At 54.5% G+C, this 25394-nt stretch overlaps 1 protein-coding gene across 15 annotated transcripts in view; it reads left to right on the plus strand.

The window, feature by feature from the left end:
- The window catches only part of MAPT (microtubule associated protein tau), a 102475-nt gene that overhangs the window by 58512 nt on the left and 18569 nt on the right, over window positions 1–25394 (plus strand). For 2 of the 15 annotated variants that reach the window (XM_067714452.1, XM_067714454.1), the window contains exons 3-8: window positions 1812–1898; window positions 4439–4525; window positions 8361–8426; window positions 16026–16081; window positions 19973–20123; window positions 23099–23364. In XM_067714452.1, coding sequence (XP_067570553.1) covers window positions 1812–1898; window positions 4439–4525; window positions 8361–8426; window positions 16026–16081; window positions 19973–20123; window positions 23099–23364 — 713 coding nt within the window. Of the gene's footprint in view, window positions 1–1811; window positions 1899–4438; window positions 4526–8360; window positions 8427–12282; window positions 13396–16025; window positions 16082–17369; window positions 17450–18703; window positions 18902–19972; window positions 20124–23098; window positions 23365–25394 lie in introns of all 15 variants that reach the window. The other 13 variants (XM_067714453.1, XM_067714456.1, XM_067714455.1 and 10 more) reach the window with 11 other exon arrangements.

The following is a 25394-nucleotide window of genomic DNA, read 5'->3' on the forward strand; positions in this document are numbered from 1 at the left end:
AAAGCGCTTTGGCCACCGACGTCTCAGGTAGCGCTCAGAATAACCAGTGGAGGCGGAGGTTGCCTTCCCCAGTTTACAGATGACAAAGTTTCGTTTCTGAGATTATGGGGCTGGTATAGCCTTCAGCTCCGTGTCAGCTGTTTTTGCCTCTGGTCACCCTTAGCCAAGTCTCCTTGAAGCTTCAGTTATTAAACTCTTGTGGGTAGAATCCAACTTAGAATCCCAACATACTGAACTCTGCCCCAGATGAACTGTGCCAGTGAAAAAATGACGCTCTTGGGAATTCCCTGGCGGTCCAGTGCTTAGGGCTCGGCGCTTTCATTGCTGTGGCCCAGGTTCAATCCCTGGTCGGGGAACTAAGATCCCACCAGCCAAAAGAAAAAAGAAAAATGATGCTCTGTTTAGGGTAGCCTGGTTTAAAAATTAAGTTAAAATATATATATTGTGTTGTCACAAATGTATCATAATAATGTAGGATGTTAAGAATTTGGGAAACTGGGTGTGGGGTACCCTCTCTGGTCTATCTTTGCAGTTTTTCTGTAAATCTGCATTGATGCTAAAAGTTGGAATAGGATTAGATAGAGCCCAAGAGAGCTGCAAAGTGGGTAAAAGCTGGTTAACTGATAAAATAATGCACCCACATGAATTAAAAGGTGTTAATGAGTTAACTTGTTAGACCTTCCAGAAGACCCTCAGAAGAGGCTTCTTCCTCCTTCCTTCCCTCCCTCCAAGAAATTTAACAAGGATAAAGCAGATGATGACAGTTGTAGGCTGGGGGTGGATTGGGGGAGGGGTGTTTGGGGGACAAGTGTTTGAGGCACCGTCATGCCCATAGGCTTCTGTGCTCTGACAGTCGAGGCTGGTCCGTAATAAGACCCGGCAGGCAGTCTGCATCATGCTCCCTCACCATGTGTCCAGAGCCTACTTGAGAGAGTTGGCAGGTTTTGGCAAGCTCCAGGACCGGAAGCTTCTTTAGAATCAGCCCTTCTTTGGCTGGATGGGTGCAGCCAGGGCTGCGTGTCAGGGATGGCGTTCTAGCAGAGGGTGCGATGTGTCTGATCTCGAAGGGTGCTAGAACACCACTTGCCTCTTTTCGTCTCGTGAGTCTGCTTCATGCAGAACCAGCTTCCTGTCCTCTGTCTCCAAGGCTGCCCCCACCCCAGGTGGAGTGGCTTTTGCAGAGTCCATCAGAGCTCCCTTGGCTTTAGATTCTGAAAGGACAGTTTTCTTATAAGTAGCGACGGCTGACATTTCAGGTCTAACTCAAGGCTTGCTGGGCGGTGCTTGGAGACACAGCCAAGTGTGCAGTTAGAATAGAAGTAGGTACTGTGTCTGCCCTGAGCTAATTCCTTTGCAGAGGAAGGAGTTGGATCTCTGAGTGTTTTCCCAGGTCGTTAATGGTCATTAATTCATGGCAGTGATCTCCCATGAGTCTCTTCAGTAGGGAAACACAAAGCCCAAGTCTACTTGTGGCTTAGCGTTCTGGTGTCTGCTGCCCGTTTGTCAATATAAGAGCCTTTGTCTCAATTGGAACCACAAGCTAATTAAAAGGCAATTTCTCCTCTCGTCCCAGAACAGGTAAACATTGCGTGCCTCTTTGCCTGCTGACCCTGGTGTGGGGGCCAAGCTGTGTTGGGGTGGGGGTGGGATTGGTCCCCTTTGTGGTTTTGTCATGTGGCCACAGCCCATCCATCTGGGTTCCACGCTGGGTGACTTCAGCTCCAAAAGACACTGTCCCCGAGGTCCTCTGAGGTCAAAGGCAGGGGTGGAGAGAGGCAGCCATTCTGAGGGGCTCATTGTATATGTTCCAGAATCTCCCCTGCAGACCCCGGCCGATGACGGATCTGAGGAGCCAGGCTCTGAAACCTCTGATGCTAAGAGCACTCCAACGGCGGAAGGTGGGGCCTCCCTCTTCTCGTGGTTTTATTCAAGCAGCTCCTTCCATGCTCCAGCCTGCGCTTAGCCACGCTTTGAGCTCATACGTGCCACCCTTCCTGGCTGCGTTTGCTGCTGCCTCTCCCTCTGGCTGAGAGATAGCTCGCTCAGTGCTTTGCAGGATGGAGCTCAGGCCCCGGATGTTGTGGGAGCCACGCTCTGTTTTGAAGCCTTGCTCGCTAGGGTCAGGTATGGGCAGCTTCATCGTGTGTGAGTTTTGAGGCAGCCACACTTGAACAGGCTGGGATCTGTGGCAAAGCAGGGCCTGACGTCAGCTCCACCAAGCCCCTGCTCCTCGCCCATTGTCCTCCCAAAACTTCTTTCATGAGCCAGCAGGTCCTAAAGCAGCCCTTTGGCTGAGGAAAGGGCAGGTCAGTGCACATCTCCAAGCTCACACTTTGGGACGGGTCTTGGTTTAGTATCTTTCATTTCTTGAGCTCGGCCTGGGTGTCTGGACCTTGGCCATGGTGTTAGTTCCAGCCCATCTTCTAACCTGTCCTCTGTAGACATTTGGTGTCTAAGTTATTACAAAGCTGCTGACGTATTTCCTGAAATGTTCCTTGGTCCTGATTTTGACCATCTTCTCTTGCTTCCCATCTATATCAGTCAAGACCGTGTTGATCGCAGGTAACGGAAAACCCAACTAACTGTGACATACATATGAAGAGGTTTATTTGTCTCACATAGTAAAATGTTTGGACTTGGGCAGCAGCTTCTCAGTGTCAACTGTTTTATCTTCTGCCATCATTAATGGCTGGATTGTTGCCTTATAGTTACAGAATGGCTGCTGTACCTCCAGGCATCACATCTGCCTTCAAAGAAGAAAGAAAGTAGCAAAGCCAAAAGAACCCTGAAACCAAATGTGTTCCCTTTTTATTAGGAAAGCAACAGTTTTTCTGCAGGCCCCACCGAACCAACTTCTGTTTATGTATCATTGGCCAGAACTGGGTCTCATGGCCACCCCTGGCTGTAAGGGAGGCTGGGACATTGAGCATTTTGCCTTCCAGGCTCTTTAGCAGGAAAAATCAAGGGATAAGGGCGTTGAGAATGGCTTTCGAGTAACCAGTCAGCAGTATCTGCCCCTCCTTCTCTCCATCCTCTCCAAGGTTCTATTCTCAGCACTTCCCTGGGCCCTGCCCATGACTTTGATGAGAACCTGGCCCCAGCATCTCCCCAAGCATGCACCTTTGGATGAATTCAGAAAGTGGCTGTCAGGTGCCTGCCAATTGATGGTGCATCTGTGGAGGATATAGTGGATGTGGCCCTTCCCCCACTTTGCCCGCCCCCCACCTCTGAAGTTCTCAGCCTAGTGAAGAGAATACCAGACCAAATGCTGTTTGCTCTCCTTCTTAGAGCCAGTGATGTTAAGACATAGCCTGCTGACCTTGTTAGGATAGTTCTGCAAGTTGCCTACCGCCCTGAGAAGGTCCTGAAACACTAATGGCAGATTTTCTGCCAGCCTTCCAAATCAGCTTTATTCTGGAAGAATCTACCAACCAAGTCTTGCTGCACTCTGGACCCTGTCCGTGTGTGCATCCCAAGAGCGTCAGCTCTGGCCCCGCGGGGAATGGGGGAGCCTGCTGGGGCTGGACTCTGCCAGGCTGCTCCCGAGACAACCATAATAAAGTGGACTCCTTCTGACGAACCTGAGTCAGGCGCTTGGGAAGCTTTCAAAGCTGACAGCTCCTCATGTCTGCCCAGAAGGGCCTGGGAGTATGCCAGGGCGTTGCTCAGGGAAGAATGCCGATTTGGAAGCGTTCACCTCGATGAGAGACCAACAGCTGCTCCTGGTGGTAGATCTTTCCCTCCAGCCTCTGCTCTGAAGGTGGACCCATCTGTGGGCCTGTTGTCAAGCACCTGACTCCTGACAGGGCCGACCTGTTCGTTGCCACCCAGGGGAGTCTGTGGTTTTAAACCATGGGTCATGGGCTCCGGGAGACAGGGGGATTAGAACTGGAAGAGAACTTGGAGGTCACCTGGTAGTGATACTCCCATTTTGCAGATGAGAAAACTGAGACCCTAAGAGGACAAAGGACTTGCCCAAAGCCAGCCTCCCGGCAGAGCCATAGACTCCGGCCCTGACTGCAGGGTTCCTGCACTGCCTTGGTCCCAATCCCATTCTCCTGTTCTGTCCTGCTCTAAGGATCAAACACCTGTGACCAGTCATCTGATTTTCAACACTTCCTCCTTAAAAACACTTGCGACCGTCCCCAGCCGTCCCTCTCACTGCAGTCTTTACAGGGGGGCTGTCCTGGCTTTCCTGGCAGAGGGCCTGGGTGTCTCGTGCATGGGTGCCACTCAAACAGAGTATTGCTGTGCTCCCTGGAGAGATGTCAAGGCTGGAGCACGGCTCTGGGCCCTGCTCTGTGGGGCTGCTTTTCTGCATGTGGCTGAGTCCCCTCCCCCTCCCCATCCCTGCATCTCTGCATCCCCCAAAGAGCAAAGGTGAGGGGTGTGGCACAGCTCATCCCGGCCCCCTAAGGTGACTCTCCGTGGTTTCCAGATGTGACAGCACCCTTAGTGGATGAGGGAGCCCCCGGTGAGCAGGCGGCCGCTCAGCCCCCCACGGAGATCCCAGAAGGAACCACAGGTGAGGGTGACTCCCAGGTCGGGGTGCCCAGCTCCCCTGCTGGAGGACGGGTGCACGTGGGGTTATGCCCGTCTCCAAGTGCAGCAGGAATGTGGGTGGACACCAGCCTCTGGGAATCTCTGGTTGTTCTGAGCCCGATGCCCTTTTGCTTCCATGGCTGGCTGCCTGCCTGCCTCCCAGAGAACAGAGGACCTCTGGATTCCTTCTAGCTCCTCCTCTCCTTGTCTTAGCTCCAGAGAGTTCTCTGAGGCAGGCTGGTGGCAGCCTTCACCCCCAAGGTCAGTCCACCCTCCTGCTGCGACTCTGCCAGCAACAGGGTTACTTCCTCGGAGGTAAACAGCTCCTTGCGGGGGGTGGCAGCCGAGTGTGCAGCAGCATCAAGGTGGCCCACCCACACCTTTGGAGGATTGTAATTGGACAGTCCCCGAGGAACTCAGCGATGTCATCTAGCATCCATTTTTAGGACTATCCTTTCAAACGTATCAGCGTTGAACAGACGTGATGAGACTGTCCTGTCAACACAGATGATGGGGCGTAGCCCAGACAGGGCACTGACCAGAAATAGCACTGGACGCGGGGCTGCCAGAGTCACCTGTGAGCTGCCCAGGCCCTTAGGGAGCAGCGAGCACAGCCCAGAGCCCTGGCTGTCACTTCCTTCCCGTCCCCTTCCCTGGGCTTACGCACGACTCTGCCGTTGGCTTGGTGACTTGGAGGGTGCTCAGCACGAAATTCAGAAGAGCTCTGGACCATACGTCACCAGCAATGGACAGCGGGGGACATGTCCCCCGGCAGGAGTTTTCTTTCCTTCCTGAAGACAGGGCTCAGGGCAGCCGTCTAGGAAGCCTGCAGCCCTCTCCCGGGCCTGTGTGCTGGGAGCGCTGGGCAGGCGCTGAGCAGTTCCACGGCCTCCTCCAAGTAGCTTCTGTTTGCAAGTTGGTCTTCCGAGATGGGTGGAGGGGGATGTTCCGGAAGCTGGCAGGCCCCGTCCTTGACAGTGAAGGTCGTTTGAAGGCCGTGGGACAAACGACTCTTGGTAACTTGGCTTTTGTCTCCCGCTGTCCCTTCACAATTGCGTCGGTGGGCGAAGCTCTTCCCCTGCCTGGGATGAAAACTCTAGCCACCTCTTGACTTTTGATCACTTCCGAGTTACCAAAAGTGTTTTAAGTTTCCACCGTCACAAAACCCAGTCTGCAAATGCTGATTAGAATGTCCAGTCCTGCATAAGAGCCAGAGCTGAAGCCCCTCCTCTCTGGGACTAGGGAGCGGGCGAGGACGGGGCAGGGGCAGGAAGGTTCTTGCTGCGCTGGCGCTGCTGTGAGCCAGCTCCACGTGGTCTGCAGGTGTTTAAAGCTGACTCTTTCTCTGTGGGGACCTTTCTGGAATTCTTCCAGACACCCCACGTTCACCATCCCCCTCATCCCTCCGAAGGCCCCTCCCTCTGCGTTGGATTCCAGCAGACATGTCTTCTCTCTTTGGCCCCTTGGGGTCTCCAGCCTCTCGCCTGCTGAGGTCGACTTGCTCACATCAGTGGCCCTGCTGCATGTGGCCCGAGGTGCCCCCTCCCCTGCCCTGTGCCCACAGCAGGTCCATGGGGAACATGGGTGTTCTCTGCCCCAAGAGACTGTGGATATGCAGACTGCCCGTAGGCTTTGCTCTGCCACCAAGGCAGGGCCAGCGTGTCTCTCCTCCTCTGATTTTCCCAGGTGGGCTTCTGACAGCCGTCCACCATGTCCCTAACCATAGAGAACTCACACCACGTGTCTCCCCCTGGTGCCTTGAAACCCTCTCGATGGGATGAGATGGGAGGTGGCCAGGCAGCCACCCCCCACCCCCCCAAGCTGCTGTCTCTAAAGAAATCCTCCTCAAAAATTCTCTCCCCCTCCACCCTTTACATCCTCAATGAAGCGGGAGGTTTTAGAGTTTGGGGGACATTTTTTCAGCTGGTGGCTTTAACAATAGCACCTCACTTGGGCATGTCCCCTTTGCTGTATCTTGGTTCTCCTGTGAAACTTCCCATTTGAGGTCCATTTGGGGGTGCAGTGTGGCCATCCCTTTGCAGGAATCCCTGCCTTGCGGGGTGAGCGTGGAGCCCTCTTGGGGCTCCAGGGATATGGAGAAGCCATATAGGGATGTGACGGCCCAGCCACTGTCACACACCCTCCCTCTCTTTGGCTTCTCTGAGCATCTCCCTTGCTGGGATCAGGGGATGTCAGAGATGTGGGCAGCAGCCCGCCGTTTCTGATTTGCATCAGGACCAGGATATCAAGACACCGCGTGGGAAAGCGAAAGCGGTGGGCTTCCCAGTGCCACGACGGTGATGCCGTCGGCACGCCTCCTCGTGTCCTCTGTCTCCAGGACTCCGTGCCATTTAGCTGGACTTGCTGTCACTCTGAGCCTTTCTTCCATAACCTTGTCAGAAACTCAGATCAGACCTATGCTCGGAGCTGTGCTTCCCAGACAGTCGGCTGTTGTCGAGTAACGCGGAGCTGTCACCGTTAGACCTCACAGGCCGTACAGTGTCAGCGTGCAGAGGACCCAGAGATGTTCCTGCCTAGGAACTGGCAGTGGGGGAGCTGCCCGAGCCCACTGCTGGCCCCCTGCCCCTCGCCACAGCTGCCCTGGGCCAGCCAGCGGGCTGGCTGTTTATAAGGCCATCGTGCGTCTGTCCAGCGACCCAGGGGCTCTTTCTTTTGCCTCCGCCGTGTTCTCTGTGGTGGACCCGTATGGCAGGTGGTGGTAACCTGGCATTTCTGGTTTAGGTGTAGAGACTGAGTCATTGCAGGACTGGCAGAGAAGACTGATGGCCCAGCCAGCAGCTGGTGGGCATTTCTCAGAGTGGTGGCCTGTCACTGTCCATCAGGGCATGTTGGCTCTCCTGGGATCATGGGGTCACCGCACGTCAGCGTGTGATGTGACCAACTTGCCTTTTAGGGGCCCTTTCTTCTGGACAGTTGTATCCATTGTCCTGCCGCAATATCCCGATTTTTTTCACGATGCAGAAATTGGTGTTGTATGAAAGCTTATTGATTTTGGTACCACTGATGATCAGTAGCTTTTCTCAGTCTTTTTTTGTTTGGGATGGACTGTGGCTCCCTAAGCAGGAGCCCAAGACACCCCAAAAGCTGCTCACTGACACTGCTGGCCTCCCTCCCTATTCTAAGCATGAGGTTAAAGGGCTTGCCCAGCAGTTTGGAGGAAAGAAACTGAACCGCCGGGGGGCCCCTGCTGTGTCCCAGGCACTTTGCTAAATACATTCACACCATTTTATATGAATCCTCACCACTCTTCTGCAAGGTGAGCCAGTGTCATCACCTTGGGATTCTAGAGTTGGAGACAGAGGCCCAGAGAGGCTGAGTAATGGTGGCACCTGGGTTTGAACCGCAGCCGGCCTCCACAGCCCGCGCCTAGTCTTCCCTGCACCTTTGCCGCCCGCCGCCCCAGGAGCGCTGGCTGGGGCTGGGAGGGCAGCCTCCGCCCGGACACAGCTCCCACAGCCGTGGCCGAGCAGCAAATTGCTTCTCTGACCTCACCTGTCCTGTGTCTTTGTTGAGTGGGGTACTGAGGACCCTGGGCCCATTGTGGAGAAGGTCTTTCCTACTGGACTGTGTCGCCCGTAAAGTGCGTGGTTGTGTGGGTTTTGTTTAGTGAGCTGTTTTCATCCACGTCCCCGGCAGTCACATTTGCAAAGAGCCAGAGGTGCAGCGCCTTGGTGCTGCTAAGGTGTGCCTTTCCTGAACGCTTTCAGAAACATAGCGGAAGAGGCAGGGAGCTTTGTCTCTAGCAAACAGTAACCGTCTTTGCTTTTATCTTCTTCATTTGCTGACACACAAACCAGCTGAAGAAGCGGGCATTGGAGACACCCCCAACCTGGAAGACCAAGCTGCTGGACATGTGACCCAAGGTCAGTGGGCTAGAATCGCCTGCCACGCGTGATGTGGGGGGCCGGGAAGAGGGGCATGGTGACACGGATGGACCCTACCTACCCTGAAAAGAGAATTTGGACCTGGGCCTTAATTCCTGGTCTTTAGGAGTTGATTTTTATCGAAGGTGGGCTATTCAGATAGAGAAAGAGCTCTAGCTCTATCTAGCCATTTCTGAGTCTTTCCTGAGGTGTTCAGTGTTCTGAAAGGAGCTGGCCCTGCCCAGCATGGGGAGTCGAGAATCAATGACCAGGAGAAACGCAGATAATATGTACGATGAGTGATTTCCCCTGTAGGCGGCCCTCTGGCCTGTCCCGGGAGCAAAGCCTCCACCAAATCACCACTGAGCTGTTTCTTTTCAACTCTCTTCTGTGCAGCCTTCAAACCTTGTTATGATTTTCTTCTCAGGGACCAAAACTGCTGTGCTCAAGAAAAGCAACTTCGTATAATCACTGAGCATACATGTTTTAAGAACTCAATGTTTTAAATCCTAGAGATTCCTGATCTTAGGAAACGGAGACCCCGCCAATACAGCCTAGCTGGGTTTGTTTTCCGTCATTTGCTGCATAAATGAATTTGACAGTCTACTGTGTAATGTGGAAGCTTCTAGATTGTAAGAAAGCAGGGAAAACACTGTTCTTTTCTCCAGAAAGTGATTTGGGATTTGTATAGCGCCACCACTGGGGCCGTCTGACTTTAGGAAGACTCTGGGCCCTGAAGAAATGTCTCCTTGAAGGTGTTTTGAAGCCTAACTAACACATTTCTGCTCCCCAGGGGTCCCTGCCCCGCAGTGGGCTAGGGTTTCTCATCTCACATGTCATGGAAAGGCGTGTTTTCATTCTTAGGCTTACAAAGAGCTTCAGAAAATATTAGAAGGGATAATCATTATAAGGGGAAACCTCAGTCTATGTGTTAAATAACTAGAATCCTGCCTCCTGTTTCTTTTCGGTTATGATTTGCAGCTTTTAGGTAAAATGAGAGGTTTTTATAACCTCTGGAAATGATGATCTATTTCCATAAAAAGAAATGAATGAGTTTTTTCTACCAATTTTTATTGCAGGCTATGTCTCCATGCCCCTAAAACATATTCCATGCAACAAAAAGATCAGGCCATCCGCTTTCCTAGAAACTTTACTTTTGTGCTAACTGAATTTTTGACTTTCCCAGCACTGGCCTAGAGTCATATAGATATAAAGATGAACACCAGGTAACATCTGCCATGGGAAATTGGCACCAAATCTGTTAACACGTGGAGGTTTCCACCTCTACTCCCAAGGCCAGTATTTAATGTCTTGACTGGAGCTGCTGATCCACATGGCCAAGCCCAAGCTCCCTCCAGTGGAACCTTGTGAAATTCAGGCTCACTCGTGATCCGCAAACGTTTTATTTGACACAGGCCTGCAGTCTGTTCTGAACAAAAACAAGCAGCTTTAGGGAGAGCCGTGTATACAAAAGCACAGCTATTATCTCTCTCTTGCTTTCCTGCTGCAGAAGGAAAACCTCTGGCAGCCTGTGTTCATGACGTACTAAGACAGATAAGATGTTTCAGGATGGAGCTGCCATTGGCTGAGTATTAGGTGTGGGGAGACCCTACCCATCTCACCCCTGCTCACACCAGGGTAGACCTTTCTTCTGTGAGTGTCTCCAGGACCAGGTCTCCCAAGGGAGTGTGGGGACACAAATTTAACACATTAAACTGTGTTTTCCCAAATATTTTTTACCTTGGACCCACCCCCGGTGATTGCTATGTTTCATATTTACTGAGCACTTTACAGTCTTCTGGGAGCTGAATAGAATGTTCTCCCAGCCTGGCTCCTTCCTGCGGGAGTGCAATGGCATGAGCTAAGGTTCCTCACACACGCATGCACACGCACACGTGCACACGTGTGCTGTACTGTCATCTGTTGGTAACTTCTCAGGCTGTGTTTGGTGCCCTTGTTTCTATTTAATGAGGGGCTTTAAAGTCCTGCAGCATATCAGAGTACAGTAACATCCACATCACGAGCAATTTCCAGGAAGCTCTGGAGGAAAGCTTTTCCCAGAAGGCGCTGGAGACCTGGCCCGTCAGTGGGTGTTAAGGACCGGCAGCTGCTGCCGCTTCTGGTCTGTTGAGCAGTGGGTTGGGAAGAAGAGGCACTGAGGCACCTGCTCAGGCTGCCTGCTGCCCAGCTTGTTTCCTCCTTCTCTGTCGTTTGGGCGGTTCTTCCCTGAGACTGACCAAGGGCCCCCGTGAGGTGCCTGTAGACCCCGCGGAAGGTGGAAATCAGCACGTTTTCCTGACACGCCTTCATGTCCTGATCCCTGGCCTTGTGGCAGGCTCTGTGGCGGTGCTAGGAACACGAGATGAGTGAGATGGTGAGCTCAAGGCCCCAGTGTAGGGGTGAGAGGTAAGGGTGAGCCGGGCCTCTTGATAAGGGTCCAGTGGGCAACTGCAAGGACTCCGACTGGGTTGGGGCGAGAGGGACGTGTTACCCATGCGTGTGGACACCTGTGTTCTCCCACCTCCTTCCCCTCCCCTCATCCAGTCTCTTTCTCTTCCAAGACCCCCAATCCTTTGCGGTTCCAGATTTTGTTTAGAGGAGAGCCATGAAGTTGTTCTGGAACTAGGTAGGATGTTTGAAGAGTTGGGAGTTAAAACAAATACGGAATGTTTATTAGGAGAACCAATGAGCATACGACTACTGTCCTTAATACACAGATACTTTTTTTTTTTTAATTTATTTTTGGCTGTGTTGGGTCTTTGTTGCGGTGCGCGGGCTTCTCACTGCGATGGTTTCTCTTGTTGCGGAGCACAGACTCTAGGCGCGTGGGCTTCAGTAGTTGTGGCATGCAGGCTCAGTAGTTGTGGCTCACGGGCTCTCGAGCACAGGCTCAGTAGTTGTGGCGCACGGGCTTAGTTGCTCCGCTGCATGTGGGATCTTCCCAGAGCAGGGATCAAACCCGTGTCCCCTACATTGGCAGGCGGATTCTTAACCACTGCGCCACCAGGGAAGTCCCAATACACGGATACTTTAAGGAGGGATTCACGTGAATGTCGCATGAATGAAGCAGAAAAAAGGGCAGTGTGCCCTCCATCCACCGGATTGGCACATGGCAAGTGGTGTGATAGGGGTGAAGCAGTGGTCCCCGTGGGCCGCACATGTCTTTGCCGTGCAGACCACCTTTACTGCCACGGTGGTCGCCTCACCTCGTGCAGAAGGCTGTCCATAATCCACGATCCGGATGCACCTGAACCATGTTTCTGTTTACTGGGGTCTCGTGGCAGGTCTGGTAGTAAAGACTTGAGCCCTGATGTTGATACGTTTTGGGCTTTTCAAATCTGTCAGGGTGGGTTTGTAGGCACCTGCTGGTTTCAGTCAGCAAAGAGAGAGAAGGAGAGGAAAAGAGACCCTCACTGCGCCCCAGCCAGGTCCCAGCTAGAGGCCAGAGTCCTCGGGGGGGCTCGCTGTCCCTGGAGAGGAGGACAAGCTTCGTGGCTGATGGAGTTAGCACGAGGCAGCCCCAGTTAATGACAGGATGCTCGGAGCCCAACCAGACCCACGATGGGCAGAGGGATAATGCTGCCACTAGACGGGGCTTTGGTCCAAAGATGAGAAAACTGAGGCCCAGAGAGGGGAGGTGCTCACTCAGCAAGTTGGTGGCAGATAGACCAAGAGAACTTTCATTCTGAGCAAAGAAAAGCAACGAGGGTGAGCCCAGAGCGTGGGCTCCTTTCTTGGTTAGGTGGGCTTGAGGTGCCGTTTAAATGTCCTTCTCTTCTTCCCAAGTGCGTCCCCTCTCTTAAACACTTAATGCGCTCTTGCTAACCTTTTGCCGCCTCCGCCTCTTCAAACCCAGGGGAGGGGAGAGTTCCGGGCCAGCAGAGGGAAGTGTCTGAGAGGCCCCCTGCTAATGGACTTAGCTCTCAGGTCCAGCCTGCACACGGCCAAGAAGCTTCTGGGGTCTCCGAGCTGCATCTGGGGGAGAAACAGCCAGAGGCTCCCGTCCTGGCGATCCCTCACCTTTCCCAGCATCATCCTGTCTGCCAGCCGCCTCTCCCACCAGGAGGCCCTCAGGAGCCCCACCAGGAGTGGGGACCAAAGCGAGGGGAGCAGGCCGAGGAGGGGCTGGCCTTTCTGAAGCCCACCTACCCTGGATGTCTCCAGACGGAGCCTGGGAGTGTCAAGGTTGTCCAGGAAAGCTTCCTCAGGGAACCAGGGCGCCGTGGAGGTGAGGCCATGGACCCCGGGACCCCAGGTCTGACCTGCCAGCACGTGTCTGACATGCCTGGGGCTCCCATCCTGCCCGAAGGCCCCAGAGAGGCCACACACCAGCATTCGGGGCCAGAACCTGAGGATGCAGACTGCAGCCGCTGCGGCTCTGAGCTGCTGGAGTGCCAGCTTCTGGGAGACCTGACCCAGGAGGGGCCGCCTCTGAAGAGGGAGCAGGGCAAAGAGAGGCTGGGGGCCGAGGAGGTGGATGAAGACCAGGACACTGACGAGTCCTCTCCCCAGGACTCCTTTCCCTCCCAGGCCTCCCCACGTCTGCAGAGCCCCACCACCCGAGGCGGGCCAACCCCCGACGCAGTTTCCGGAGAAGCCCCTGGGATCCCTGGTTTCTCAGCCATGGGTGCCACCCCCCTCCCTGTCGATTTCCTCTCTAAAGTTTCTGCAGAGACCCGGGTCTCAGAGCCCGATGGGCCCGGGGAGGGGCCCCCAGCGGAAGGGCACAACGAGCCCCCCGAGTTCACGTTCCACGTGGAAATCAAAGCCAATGTGCAGAAGGAGCAGGGACCTTCGGAGGTGGATTTGGAAGGGGCTGCAGTTCCTGGGGCCTCTGGAGCAGAGCAAGAGCCCTGGGGCCCCTCTGAGGGCAAGGACACAAAAAAGACTGCCCTTCCAGAACCATCTGAAAAGCAGCCTGCAGCTGGTCTGCCGGGGAAGCCCGTCAGCCGGGTTCCTCAACTCAAAGGTCTGTGTCTTGAGCTCCTTTGCTCCTGCCCGGCGACCTTGTGTGCCACCCAGGCTGCGGGCACTGCCACTGAGCTTCCGGCCCCTCCTTGGTTCCTGCCGCTTCCAAGGCCCCCGGGGGACAGCCACCAAACCGGCCACTGGGCCTCTGCTCACCCTCCCGCCTCCTCCTGCCCTCCAGGCTCCTCTCACGCTTGCCCGCCGTTTTGCATGTCACCAACACCCCCGCCCCATGCTTTCTGCCCCGTTCGCTTCTCTGGCCACTCGATTTATCCACAAGGTTCCATCGGCCCGCTGGAGGCTGGTGGGCCGCGCTCCACAGAGAGCATAGCAGCTCCTCCCACTTCGGAGGGCTTGTTATGTGTTTCAGATTCATTGTCTAGAACCCTCCCAACCCTCCCAAGTGGGCATAATTAGCCCCACTTTGCAGATGAGGAAACTGAGGCTCGGAGAGGTAAAGTACCTTGCTGAAGGTCACTGAGTATTAGGTGATGGAGCCAGGTTCGGAATCCAGGTAGGTCTGCTCCGAAAGGCCCTTCCTTCCCGATACACCACAGTGCCTTCCAGAAGGTTCTGAAGTGTGTCCTCCTAGCCCAGAGACTCAGAGGGCACGTGCCTGTCTTCTTCGGCTCTGTCAGTGGACAACACATCACATGTAGCAGGCGACACACACAAGCATTTGGAGGTGGCCCAGAGTCCCCACCCCCACTCCACTCCACCCTGCCTCGTGGCAGGATAGACAGTGAGCAGAAACAAAAACTGCCTGTGGAAGAAAACACCTCCTCCTCCCTCAGCAGAGCCCAGCCAGTCCCTGTGCTGGGATCGCAGGGGTCTCAGCCCTGGCTCAGTCTTGAGCCCTGGGAAGCGTCACTGCGGCAGCCCTTCAGGAGCTGGAGAGATGGGAGGGGAGGTTCCTAAGGGTCAGGGTCTGTGTCCTGTCAGTGAGAGGACAGTTTCTACTCCAGAGGGGGCCTCATGGATGGCCACAAGTCGAGCGTATTCATATATTTAGGTCCTGTAGCATTTTAGAATTATTTGCGGGGCCCAGAAATTGAGGCTACTTAAGCTGTCATTTGCAGACATCTGTTAAATGTGGATTACAGCCTACTCGTCGTGAAAACTTTGAACTGTTATAGATAAAGGAACCTGTATTTAAAATTTAAGTCAGAGAAAGAGTCCTACTTTAAAATATCCTAAACTCCAAAATAGTATGGGACAAAATACTGTGACTTGACAGATTACAACAGTGTTTCCTGAAGTGGCATTTTATTGAATACTGGTCCACTGGATGTTGATAGGTGTGTAAAGGGAAAAAAGATTTCCATGGTCCAATTAGTTTGGGAAAAAAAACAGGTGAAACAAAGTTAAACAGGGTTTGCTGCAGCAGGACTTGTCAGAGGCTTTAATATTCTAATGTACATTATGACCCTCTGAGAAGGACACATGGTATGCATTTCCCCAGTTCGCCAGTCAGCACTGGGAAATGCTGATCTAGCAGACGCTTTTGTTGTGACATAGATGATGATGGTCACTGGGGCAAAAGATGTGAACCAGGTCCACCTGGGGCTCTTATTAAAATGCAGATTCCCAGGCCCCACCTTAAGCTTACTGTCTCAGAGTGAGCCCGGGATTCTGTATTTTAGGAATCTCTCCCAATGGGGTTCTGCTGCATAGTAAAGTTTGAAAACCTCTAGGCTAGGTCATCAGTGCTGGTCACTCTAGAAATCTGGTCTCTAGTAACCAGTGAGATGCTCCAACCAGCCCCATTGTCCCTGGAGCAGGGAATATACAATATTGAAGCCAAAGACAGAAACCTATAACTAGTCTTCAATAATGAATGCCAATAACAGGAGTGAGTTAGAGGTGACACTGGTAGACAAGTGGATTGGTTTCACCAACGGGTGTGGCTTTCCAAACAAAAAAGCCGTCAATGGTTTGGTCCTAAAATCCAGAGGTTATCTGTAGGATGTTTGACAGTAGCTAGATTGTTGCTAGCTTGGAGAAATGGCAACATTAGTCCTCTTGGTAGAGCCTGTAAGTGGTGAGAAGACCCTCCAGGGTTGGGTCAAGAGTGGAATGGGCTTGTCAGAGAGCCAGCTGGGGCTGGTCACCAAAGCCTCCATTAGTGAGGGGCGGGCTCTGGGAAAACAGCCTACACCCCTTGGCCCTTGAATGAGCAGAGGGTCCTGCAGGGACCGGAGCCTGGCTGAGCTGCCCCATCCGTGGCCCTGGGTTTTCCAAATGCCCCTCCTTGGAGTGGGGTTGGCCCCGGCTGTGGGAGGCTGACCCCGACAGAGACGGGAAGGGAGCCTGTGAGAGGTGGTCCTGTACTGTCTACCTTCCCTGATGGCCCCTGTGCCAACGTATGCCCGGAACAGTTTCCCCTCTGCATGTCCCTGCCCTCGGCCAGCCTGCTGCCCCCTCTTGTCAGGGTGCTCCAAGCAATGACTCCAGTGTGCTGTGTTGATACTAACAACGAGAACCTAACAGATTCGAGGGGAAAGAAAACCAGCTGGATTTCCACTGGCAAGACATGTTGTATGGATCCCGAGAAGTCAGCTCCGCTCCGTCGGGCACTTTGTGAGCTGTGCTCATGGGTGTAACGTACATTCTCGTTTTATATTTCATCAGCTCGCATGGTCAGTAAAGGCAAAGATGGGGCTGGACCCGAGGACAAAAAAACCAAGGTAAGCTGACAAAACCATGAAACCTCTCTGCTGCCATCAAGTTGATCAAGAAGCCATGCTTTGTATCTGAATTAATCTTTACATATAACATGGGGAGAGCGTTTGTCCCTGAAGTACAACTGTCATTCCAAGTGCTTTGTGTTTTTATGCAAACGTTTAAAATTCTAGCATTTATCCCTGGACACTTGGGCCAGGGAAGGGCAGTCAGCAAGTTATGAATTAATTAATGCTAATTGTAGTTGCATCAGCGTAGTTTGAATTAAGACGTTCACGGTAAATGAAGGTGTGTTAGAATTTTCTGCAATGAAGTTTGAAATTTGCGCGTTTTACACTTCCCGCTACAGGTCTAGGCTCAGCAAATATGTATCTATATACATACACGCACACAGATATATTTAAGATATATCTAGAAAATACCATTTCCTTAGGGGGCTGAGGGAGTACTGAGCAAGAAGGAGATCTCCAGCCTGAGGCGGAGGGTCCTGGAAAAGCCCTAGAAGAGCGGACCTGTGAGGCAGGCCGAGAAGGAAACATGAAGGGGGTTGGTGACGTAGGAGTGAGAAGAGGCGTTTTAAGGAATAGGAGCAGCGCAAGCAAAGGCCCCGGGGGCATGAGGAGACTGGGGAGCTCTGAGCAGATCGGCTTAGTTGCTGCCGAGCTCGGAGTGGGGCTGACACAGGCTGGAGGAGGGAAGCCTGACACACACCCTACATACTGAGCGGACACGGCCATGATGCCGTGGGCGCCGTCCTGAAATCCCGCCAGCCGGTCTTCAGAAACGCCCCGAGGACCAGAAAATGAAGCAACTTGCTCGCCACCAAAACCACACCCGGAACAGTGTGGTCCTTCTCAGGCTCCCTTTCTGCTGTAGTTTACTCTCCTCCGTGACTGTGCATCTTGGAAAAAGCTCCGGTAAATGCATGGCGGTGTTTTGCCAGGAAACCCTCACTGGGGCCCTAGATGAAGACCTGTTTTCCTTAAAGGCGTCTCAAATGTCCCATATGCATGCTGCCTGAAACGCCTGGGTCTCAATCAGTCCTGGAGGCCTGATGGAGTCCCCAGATGCAGAATGAGGCCCCAAGAGTTCGGTCACGTGTGTTGAGGGTCGCTGCCCAAAGTGCCTGCCCTAGAGGAAGTCGGCTTCGCCATCAGGACTCTGCCCATCAGTGGGGCAGCAGAGGGTCCTGCAGGAACTTGAGGGAAGGCAATAGCTGCTTGCCAGTTGTGAAGCCCATTCAGGGGAATCGCGTCCTCATGCCGGCATGCATTCTGTTCACTCATCCATCAGGAAGCCGTCCCTGCCCTGGAGCTGCTCACAGCCTCACAGCAAGGGATCAGATCTCTCACGAACCTTGGCCACTTGGCCAGGTAGGGAGCAGTGCCAGGGGAGGGGGACCTCGCGCAGCTGGGGAAAGAGAGGTTGCCAGTACCCACCCTCGGCTTTTCTTGTCAGCGGCCCCAGAGCTTCAGCCCGCATCCCTCCCCTCACCCCCGTGCTCCATCCCTTTCGCTCTCGTCCTCCCCAAGGCTGGCAGCAGAGAGGGTCTCAGCCACCTTAGTGATGAACCCCAGTAACAAAGTCTCTGGTCAGGACCCTGCTCTGTAGCTCTGACATCCTCCTTGGAACACCTCTGGGCTTGGCCTCTTGGTTGTATTCCTGAAGGCATGGCCCTTCCCCCTCCCAGGCCACCCTTCCCTACCAGGGCCACATATCCCCGTCCAAGGCCCCCGGAGGCCATCTAGACAAACCGCAGGTGTCGGCCACAGTCCTTCACGTGCTCTCATCTCTGCGAGGCCAGCCAGCTCACAGAGCCCTGTCCCATTGGCCGCCTGGCCCACCCAGCCTATTTCCTTAGGTGGACCGTGGCCAAGAGTAAACAGTGGCCAGATAAGATTCACCAGACAGTGTTTAGCTTCGAGACTTTATACAGAAAGTGTGTGTGTGTGTGTGTGTGTGTGCACGCGCATGCACGTGTGTGTGTGTGTGTGTGTGTGCGCGTGCGTGCACGCGCGTGATCTAAGTGGTGTCAGGCAGAATCTTCAAGACCTGGGGCAGGCACAGTTCTCTTTTTAGCAAGGACGATTCTATCGGTGCGGCGGGAGAGGGCCAGGAGTTAGGGGGCCAGCATGAGCTCCCCACCTGGAATTGAGCAGAACCTGGGGCACTTCTGACCCATGACACATTGGAGGTGTTTTCTTGAGAAACATCCTAAGAATCACGTACTTTTGGCGCCCTCCATGAACTCTTTGGGTGCGAGACACCTTTAAACCAGTGGTCTCCAAAGGGCAGCGCTGAAGTAGAGCCAATGGGCTGGAGAAAGAACGTACCAGAAAGTCTATCCATTGTCCAAGGTCTGCCACGTGCAAGTTGCATAACGTTCATCATATGTTAGCATCGTAGTATATGTATTAGCGGATGCATAACTGCAAGTACATGAGATGCATGGTCACTTTCTGTTCTTCCTGATGAGAAGGACTGATGAGGGTGCGTGATCCAGTTTGGCGATCACGGCTTTAAACCATTACCTGTTTATTTATTTGTAGTCACTGTCTTTTTTTCAGTTTGTTCATTTCTCCCATGTGCTGACTTTTATTTTGATTTTATTCATGTTTATGTTTAAGACATCCACACCTTCCTCTGCTAAAACCTTGAGCCATAGGCCTTGCCTTAGCTCCAAACGCCCCACTCCTGGTAGCTCAGACCCTTTGATCAAACCCTCCAGCCCCGCCGTGTGCCCAGAGCCATCTTCCTCTCCTAAACACGTCTCTTCTGTCACACCCCGAACTGGCAGTTCTGGAGCAAAGGAGATGAAAGTCAAGGTAAGGAAAGCACCTTTGGAAAGAATGAGGCTGCTCTACTGTGGTTTTCAAGTGTATGCTTTTCGAGCTGCAAAGACCTTTCTCTGGATAAGCTCTTACCTAGAAGCGCCACATAGAACAGTTAAATTCTGGCTGAAACAAGGAAAAGGAGGCACCGTGCCATCCTTCTTGGCGCCCCGTCGGCCCTCGTGGCAGCGGGCCCTAAGGCACCGGAGGGGACCCCGGCTTGGAAATCGCCACTCTGTTTGGGTTCCTTTGTCCATTTCTGACTTTGGTAACCGGGGGGTGCTTCCAGGTTGCCCTCATTTTGGGTCGGACAGCATCACTCTGCAGCCATGCCTGTCCCACCAGTTTACTCCTTCATGAACCATCTCGTGGTCCTCAGTTCATGTCAGTTTCTTCTTTGAGTTTGTGTTATATGTCAAGGTCATCAGCTGGGTCCCCAGACCCAGTCATTGTCCCCAGTCAGCTGACTGTGCTTGTGCGCCTGTGCTCCACCTTTGGCCAGTTTGCTAATTGACGCTGGTGTTTACCCGCCAAGGGCTCTTAGCACACCTGAGGTGGTACTGAAGCCTGAGGCTTGTTTGGGAGAGAACAGGAGGATAGGGCCCAGCTCTGTTAGCACTCTCAGTCAGTTTCAACAAACTGTCTCCTTGTCCCTCTGAAACTAACCACCACCAGTCAGATAAATCCCTAAGGGAGTCAGAGAATGGTGTCCACGTAGGAAGAGTCTACAGATGTCCTGCCTGCCGGCACTGGTTGGATGATGAACTCGATCATTGCTGTAAGCTCTGTTGACTTTTTGTTAAATACATTAGCTCAGCTCTTGCAGAGAACTCATGTAAAATGTCTCTCCAGGAGGAAAAGGTAGGCATTTGGGAGGGGCTGTGGATTTGTGTGCCCAGCAAACCCTCGTCATTGTAGAGGACGTTTGTTGTATCTGGCTGGCAAAGTGTCACCCCAACCTTAGCCTCATTTGGAGTCACGGTGGTTGAATGGGGCTGGCATTGACGCCGGGTGGCGGGAACCTTTCCCAGTCGTGAAAACCACTCTACCATGCTTCGTTTACAGGGGGCAGATGGTAAACCTGGAACGAAGATCGCCACACCCCGGGGAGCGGCCTCTCCAGGCCAGAAGGGCCCGGCCAACGCCACCCGGATTCCAGCAAAAACCACGCCCACCCAGAAGACCACGCCCTCCCCGAAGACCCCACCGGGCACCGGTAAGAGGGCTGTTCTCTGGAATCCGAGTCGGGGGAGAGCTCGCTGTGGAAGCCCTGACAGTTCAGCTCTGGTAGCTGATCGACGCCTGCAGTTTACTAAGCACCGAATGTTCATTGTCTAATTCTTTTAATTTTCTGAGCTGGATATTGAATCCCCACTTTTTACCATGAAGAAATCGAGGCTCGACTAAGTCTAACCAGACTTTTAAGCACGAGGAAAAAGCAGCCGTAAGACTAGTAACTGACGGAAAAGGGGCTTCTCTGAGATCCTTGGACCCCACGTCCAGGGCCCCTGGGAGGTGTTTTTCAGTCCCCAAATGAGGGTTAGGTCACTATAGGTGACCTCACACAGAGCACGGCCCCTGCTAACTTGCTGGGATGTTAGGGACCCTCGGACAGAACCTAAGAATCTTAGCTAAGCAGTCACACCCTGGGCCCGTTCCCCCGGGCTCCTGTGAGTAAAACCCACTCGGTTTTGAGTACCAGGCAAGGCTTCACTTGAGCCATCTTGCTTCCACTGGGGACAGCCAGGCTGAGTGCCCCTGTCTCACTGCCCTGGGGACTGTCCCAGGAAACTGGGTTTAGATTGTGCATGACTCGGGGGGCGTCTGGCCTGCGCTGGCTCAGGGGCCCCGTGGATCTTATATGGGCTGCGCACGAGGCCTGGGCGGGTGCCACGGGGCCTCTGCTGCCCCTTGGCCCCGGGGTGGCCGCTCAGAGCCCTTGTCTGCTGCATGTCTTGGCTGTGATGTTCCTCGAGGTTGCCGTAGAGTGGGGCCTGCACGGACGCCCGCTCGCTGAGGCCCGTACGTTGGTTTTCTCCCACAGGGTTTTTCCGCACGTATACGATACGTATGGTACGGGGTAGCTTCCAGACTTGTGACTGGGATTTTTACATGATTTTGACGCTGCTTATTTTCACTGGTCATTGTGCCAGTTGATTCACGCAACTGGATCATAACTGGAAACAAGAACGTGTGCTTCTCTTTGGATCTTACCTGCTCTTGGGTGGACAGATCTCCCCCAAGTTGGCCTTGTTTCCTGCCCGATGGAGCCCCTGACCCCGTTCCCCGCCTTGCTCGCCTCTGTGGATGGCCTGGCTGGGCATGACTGGGCGCCCATAAAAAAACACTCATTAAGGCCTCTTTAAGCTCGATGATAACGAGGCTTTCTGTGGATTTTTCTTTTTAAGCTACGAAGCAAGTGCAGAAAAAACCACCCCACGGAGGGGCAAAATCTGAGAGAGGTAATTCTGAGCCTGCTCCGCCCGCAGGGTCATGCCTTTGCGCACGTGCCTCTTGGGTGGCTTAGGTGTTTAGAGCCGGGAGGACGTGCTTCTGAAACGTAGGTGTCCCACGTTGAGCCTGACGTCGGCACAGTCAGAATTCCTGCTCCTCTCTTTGTGTGCTTTGTGCGGATGTGTCTGTCCAACGGGCCGTTCTAATCCTGCGTGCTCTCACTGCAGCCGAGGGCTGTGGTGGGCCCAGGGGAGGATGTGCCTCGAGCTGATACGGGGGCTGGAGGTCTGCACTGGCCCCAACCAGGTTACATGTGAGATCGCACCGGCATCCTGTGGGTGACGGTCACTGTGCTGGACCCGGGGAGGTCGAGTAACTTGCCTAAGGTCGCTCTGCAATTCAGTGGCGCAGAAAGAATCTGAAGCCACCACCAGGTCCACCAGCCAGCCTGTGTGCCTGGGGGCAGAGGGTGGGGGCACCGAGCCCTGCCTGCAGAGCTTGGCACCGTGAGGGAGTTCCAGCAGACACAGAGACTCCGCTAACAGCCACACGCTCCTTCTCCCCTCGGCAAGAGAAGTTGTCGCTTCCAGCAAAGAGCTGCCCTTCTCCAGCCTGGGGCCCGGCAGGTCCCTGTTTGGTACAAATGGTTCCTGGGGCGGGGGCATCAGCCACCCTCAGAGCTGGAGCCCAGCATCCGGCCCAGTGGCTCTCAGACTCGAGTCTGCTCAAGAATCCCTGGGAGCGTGGGAAGCACCAATTTTGCAGGCCCCAGCCCTAGAGATTCTGTCCTATCAGGTCTAGATGGGGCCTGGAGATCTGCATCTTACAGGTCCCACTCCTCCGTGGTGGCTCCGGAGATTCTGATGCAGGGGTGCCTGGGGCCACACTTGGTGAAACACGAATCCAAGAGGCAGACGGAATAGCCAACTATTAAAGTGTGATGGGGGATGAGAAGTGCAGGAAGAGACGCATGTTGGGGAACCCAGGGCTGTTCCGCTGGGAGAGGGGTGGGCCCAGCGGCCTTCCTGGAGGGCTTGGCGCCCGCATTGCACCTGGAAAAGTGCACTGCTATTTGCTGCGCATCGCTTTGGTGGGGAGAGGGTTCTCGGGAGGGCAGGGCGGCAGGAAGTGGCATGGCTTGTTTGGAGAGCCAGGGACAGATAGACACGAAGCAGGTATACCATTGTGGAGCCCAGGTACCATAGAGGAGCTGGGAGTTTGGATGGGGTCTGAGGGAAAAGGGGCCTTGAACTTGGAGAACAGCTTAAAATTCACCCTGTGGTTAAAGAGTCCAGTGGATCCAGATGGGCCCCTGGCCCACCATTGCATTGCCCTTATTCAGGGCACAGGCCATGTAGCCCTGCCCGGCCTCACTCACTGCAGGCATTACCATTTTTTCCTCTGAGCTCAGAGTGGGTAAGTGACTTGTCTGAGACCACACAGCTCGCTGGAGCCTCTCCTGGCCCCAGGGCCACAGGGCAGAGTCGGGCCCCCTCTAGGGGGTACTGGGTGGTCCTTGGTGACCACTCTGTTGCTTCTCTGGGAAGCAGGATATCTCTGTCGCAAAGCAGCACGGCTGGGAAGTGGAGGCGTTTCTCTAGAAATGGGCAGCCTCCTGCTGGTGTGACTGAGCTTCTGACCTTGTTTCCACGTGCCTGATCCAGCCCTGAGTCTGGGAACAGACCCCAGGACAGATAGCCCTTTGCTAACTGGCCTCATGCCCTCCTTCCTTTCCAGGTGAATCTGGGAAATCCGGGGACCGCAGTGGCTACAGCAGCCCCGGCTCCCCAGGCACTCCGGGCAGCCGGTCCCGCACCCCTTCCCTGCCGACCCCGCCCACCCGGGAGCCCAAGAAGGTGGCAGTGGTCCGCACTCCACCCAAGTCGCCGTCTGCAGCTAAGAACCGCCTGCAGACCGCCCCCGGGCCCATGCCAGACCTGAAGAACGTCAAGTCCAAGATCGGCTCCACGGAAAACCTGAAGCACCAGCCGGGAGGCGGGAAGGTAAGGGCGTGCAGAGGCTGGCTGTGCAAGAGGAGGCGGGTGGGTCCCCCGCAGCTGGGCTGGAGGCGGGCGAGCGGCTCTCCTCCCACCACCAGCCTGGGTCCCCCCACCCACCCCCCATAGCACAAGCACCTCCCCGGCCTCTTCAAGGAAAGACAGTAGGTTACTGTTCGGTTCTTTACTGGGGTCACCACCAGGCCGTGAGTGCCCTGCTCAGGGGAGAGAAAGTACCGGTTCTTCCCTTCCTCACTTCAGCCCTTGCTGATTGGACGGATCTGAGGTGACAGGCTTGTAGCTCCGTGACCTGGCGGTTCTCAAAGTGGGTGCCACAGGGGTTCCGTGGCTGCCTTGTGTTTCGAAAATGAGACAACCAGTCCATAGGTGGGTGTGTCTCTGGTGTTGGTTGGACATTTGTTTAGGTCCCAATTCTGGGGAAATTCGTGATTCTGTTTTGAACACCTGATTCTTCCAGGGACGAATAGGTGCTCATGACATTTCTGGGTCTCCCAAAGTTGGAGAAAATGAGCTTCCAAGGGCCAGAGGTGGAGAGAAATGGGGACGGCCTGGGCCGTCTTCCTCCTCTTCTTGACCCCATGCCCCGTTGTATGAGTTTCCTAGGGTTGACTTACGAAATACCATGGCCTGGGCGGCTTATACAACAGAAATGTAACGCCTCATAACTCCGGAGGCTGCAAGTCCAAGATCAAGGTGTCGGCGGGGGTCGTGTCTTCGGGGGCCTCTCTCCTTGGCTTGTGGGTGCCGCCTTCTCCCCATGGCCTCACATGGTCCATCTCTGGGTGTCGCTGTGTCCCAGTCCCCCCCTCCCATGAGGACACCAGTCATATTGGATTAGGGCCCACCCTAATGAGCTCATTTTAACTTAATGAGCTCTTTAGAGACCCTGTTCCACATACAGTCCCATTCGGAGGTGCTGGGAGTTGGGACTTCAGCGTGTGGATTTTGGGGGACACGATTCAGACAATAGCAGTCCTCCCCCACCAGCACAGGGTGGGGAACAGAGAAGGAAGAAGGGAGGCAGGAAAGGGATTGGAGGACCAAGACCCAGCTCTTGTGTTGGGCCTTCCAGGCTGGGCCGTTTTTGGGGCAGCGAGCCTCCTGGTGGGCAGGGGCCAATGTTTCCCTTTCAGTCGGGACCCCCAGGTGGGGCCTCCGCACTCTTGATTTTATTAATCACTCTTGTCTGGGGCCTGGGTCACCGTGGAGGGAGGGTGTCTCGGAGCACCTTTGGTCCATGTTGGTGCCATTGCCTGAAACCGTGCACTCTGCTTCCCGTGGAGCCTCAGGGACCCCTGCTGGCCTTTCCCATCCTTGGGACCCGAACGGTCCTGCCCAGTGGGGAGGTCTGGGTGCCTCTCGGGGCCTCATCGCACTGGTCTTTGGGCCACAGTGCTGGGCCTGAGCCGTGTTTACCTTCCTGAAGTGTTTGCTGTGCTTCGTAAAGATGCCTGTCTCCTTCCAGAAGGGGCTCTGGCGCAGCTGGCTGGGGCGCTGGCTTGAAGTTGACCCCTCTGTGAGGCTCTGGGGGCAGAGGGACCCCCAGGGAGAGGGTTTCCAAGGTGACGGGATGTTTCCCACTGGCGTTCGCACCCCTCCCTCAATGCTGTGGGTGTCCTGTGTGTGCCCTGTTTTCATAGCACAGAGCATTTGCCTGTTTTGAAAAATGAAAAACAAAGCCCCACACGGCCAGTTCTGCACCACTGAAAAGACTGTGGGGCTGTGACCAGCGTGCTCATCATGGCGAGAGGGAAACCATGACCATCAGTGCCTCCCAGCCTGCGGGGCTCTGTCACACACCTGCAACACCCGCCGGCTGCCCCCGCCCATTTGGCCCCGTTCTGGTAACTCCGCTGAGAACAGCAGTGACAGGGCTGACAGGGAGGAACCCACGCCTCGCACCTGAGCCGCCGGCCCCGAGGGCCAGCGACTTGATGCTCAGGGCGGAAATGGGGAGGGTGCCCCCAGGTTATGGCCGCACCGCGCTGGGGCGCAGACGTGTGTCCATGGCAACT

The sequence above is a fragment of the Pseudorca crassidens genome, chromosome 19, assembly GCF_039906515.1.
Source record: "Pseudorca crassidens isolate mPseCra1 chromosome 19, mPseCra1.hap1, whole genome shotgun sequence".
In the NCBI taxonomy this organism is placed as follows: domain Eukaryota; kingdom Metazoa; phylum Chordata; class Mammalia; order Artiodactyla; family Delphinidae; genus Pseudorca; species Pseudorca crassidens.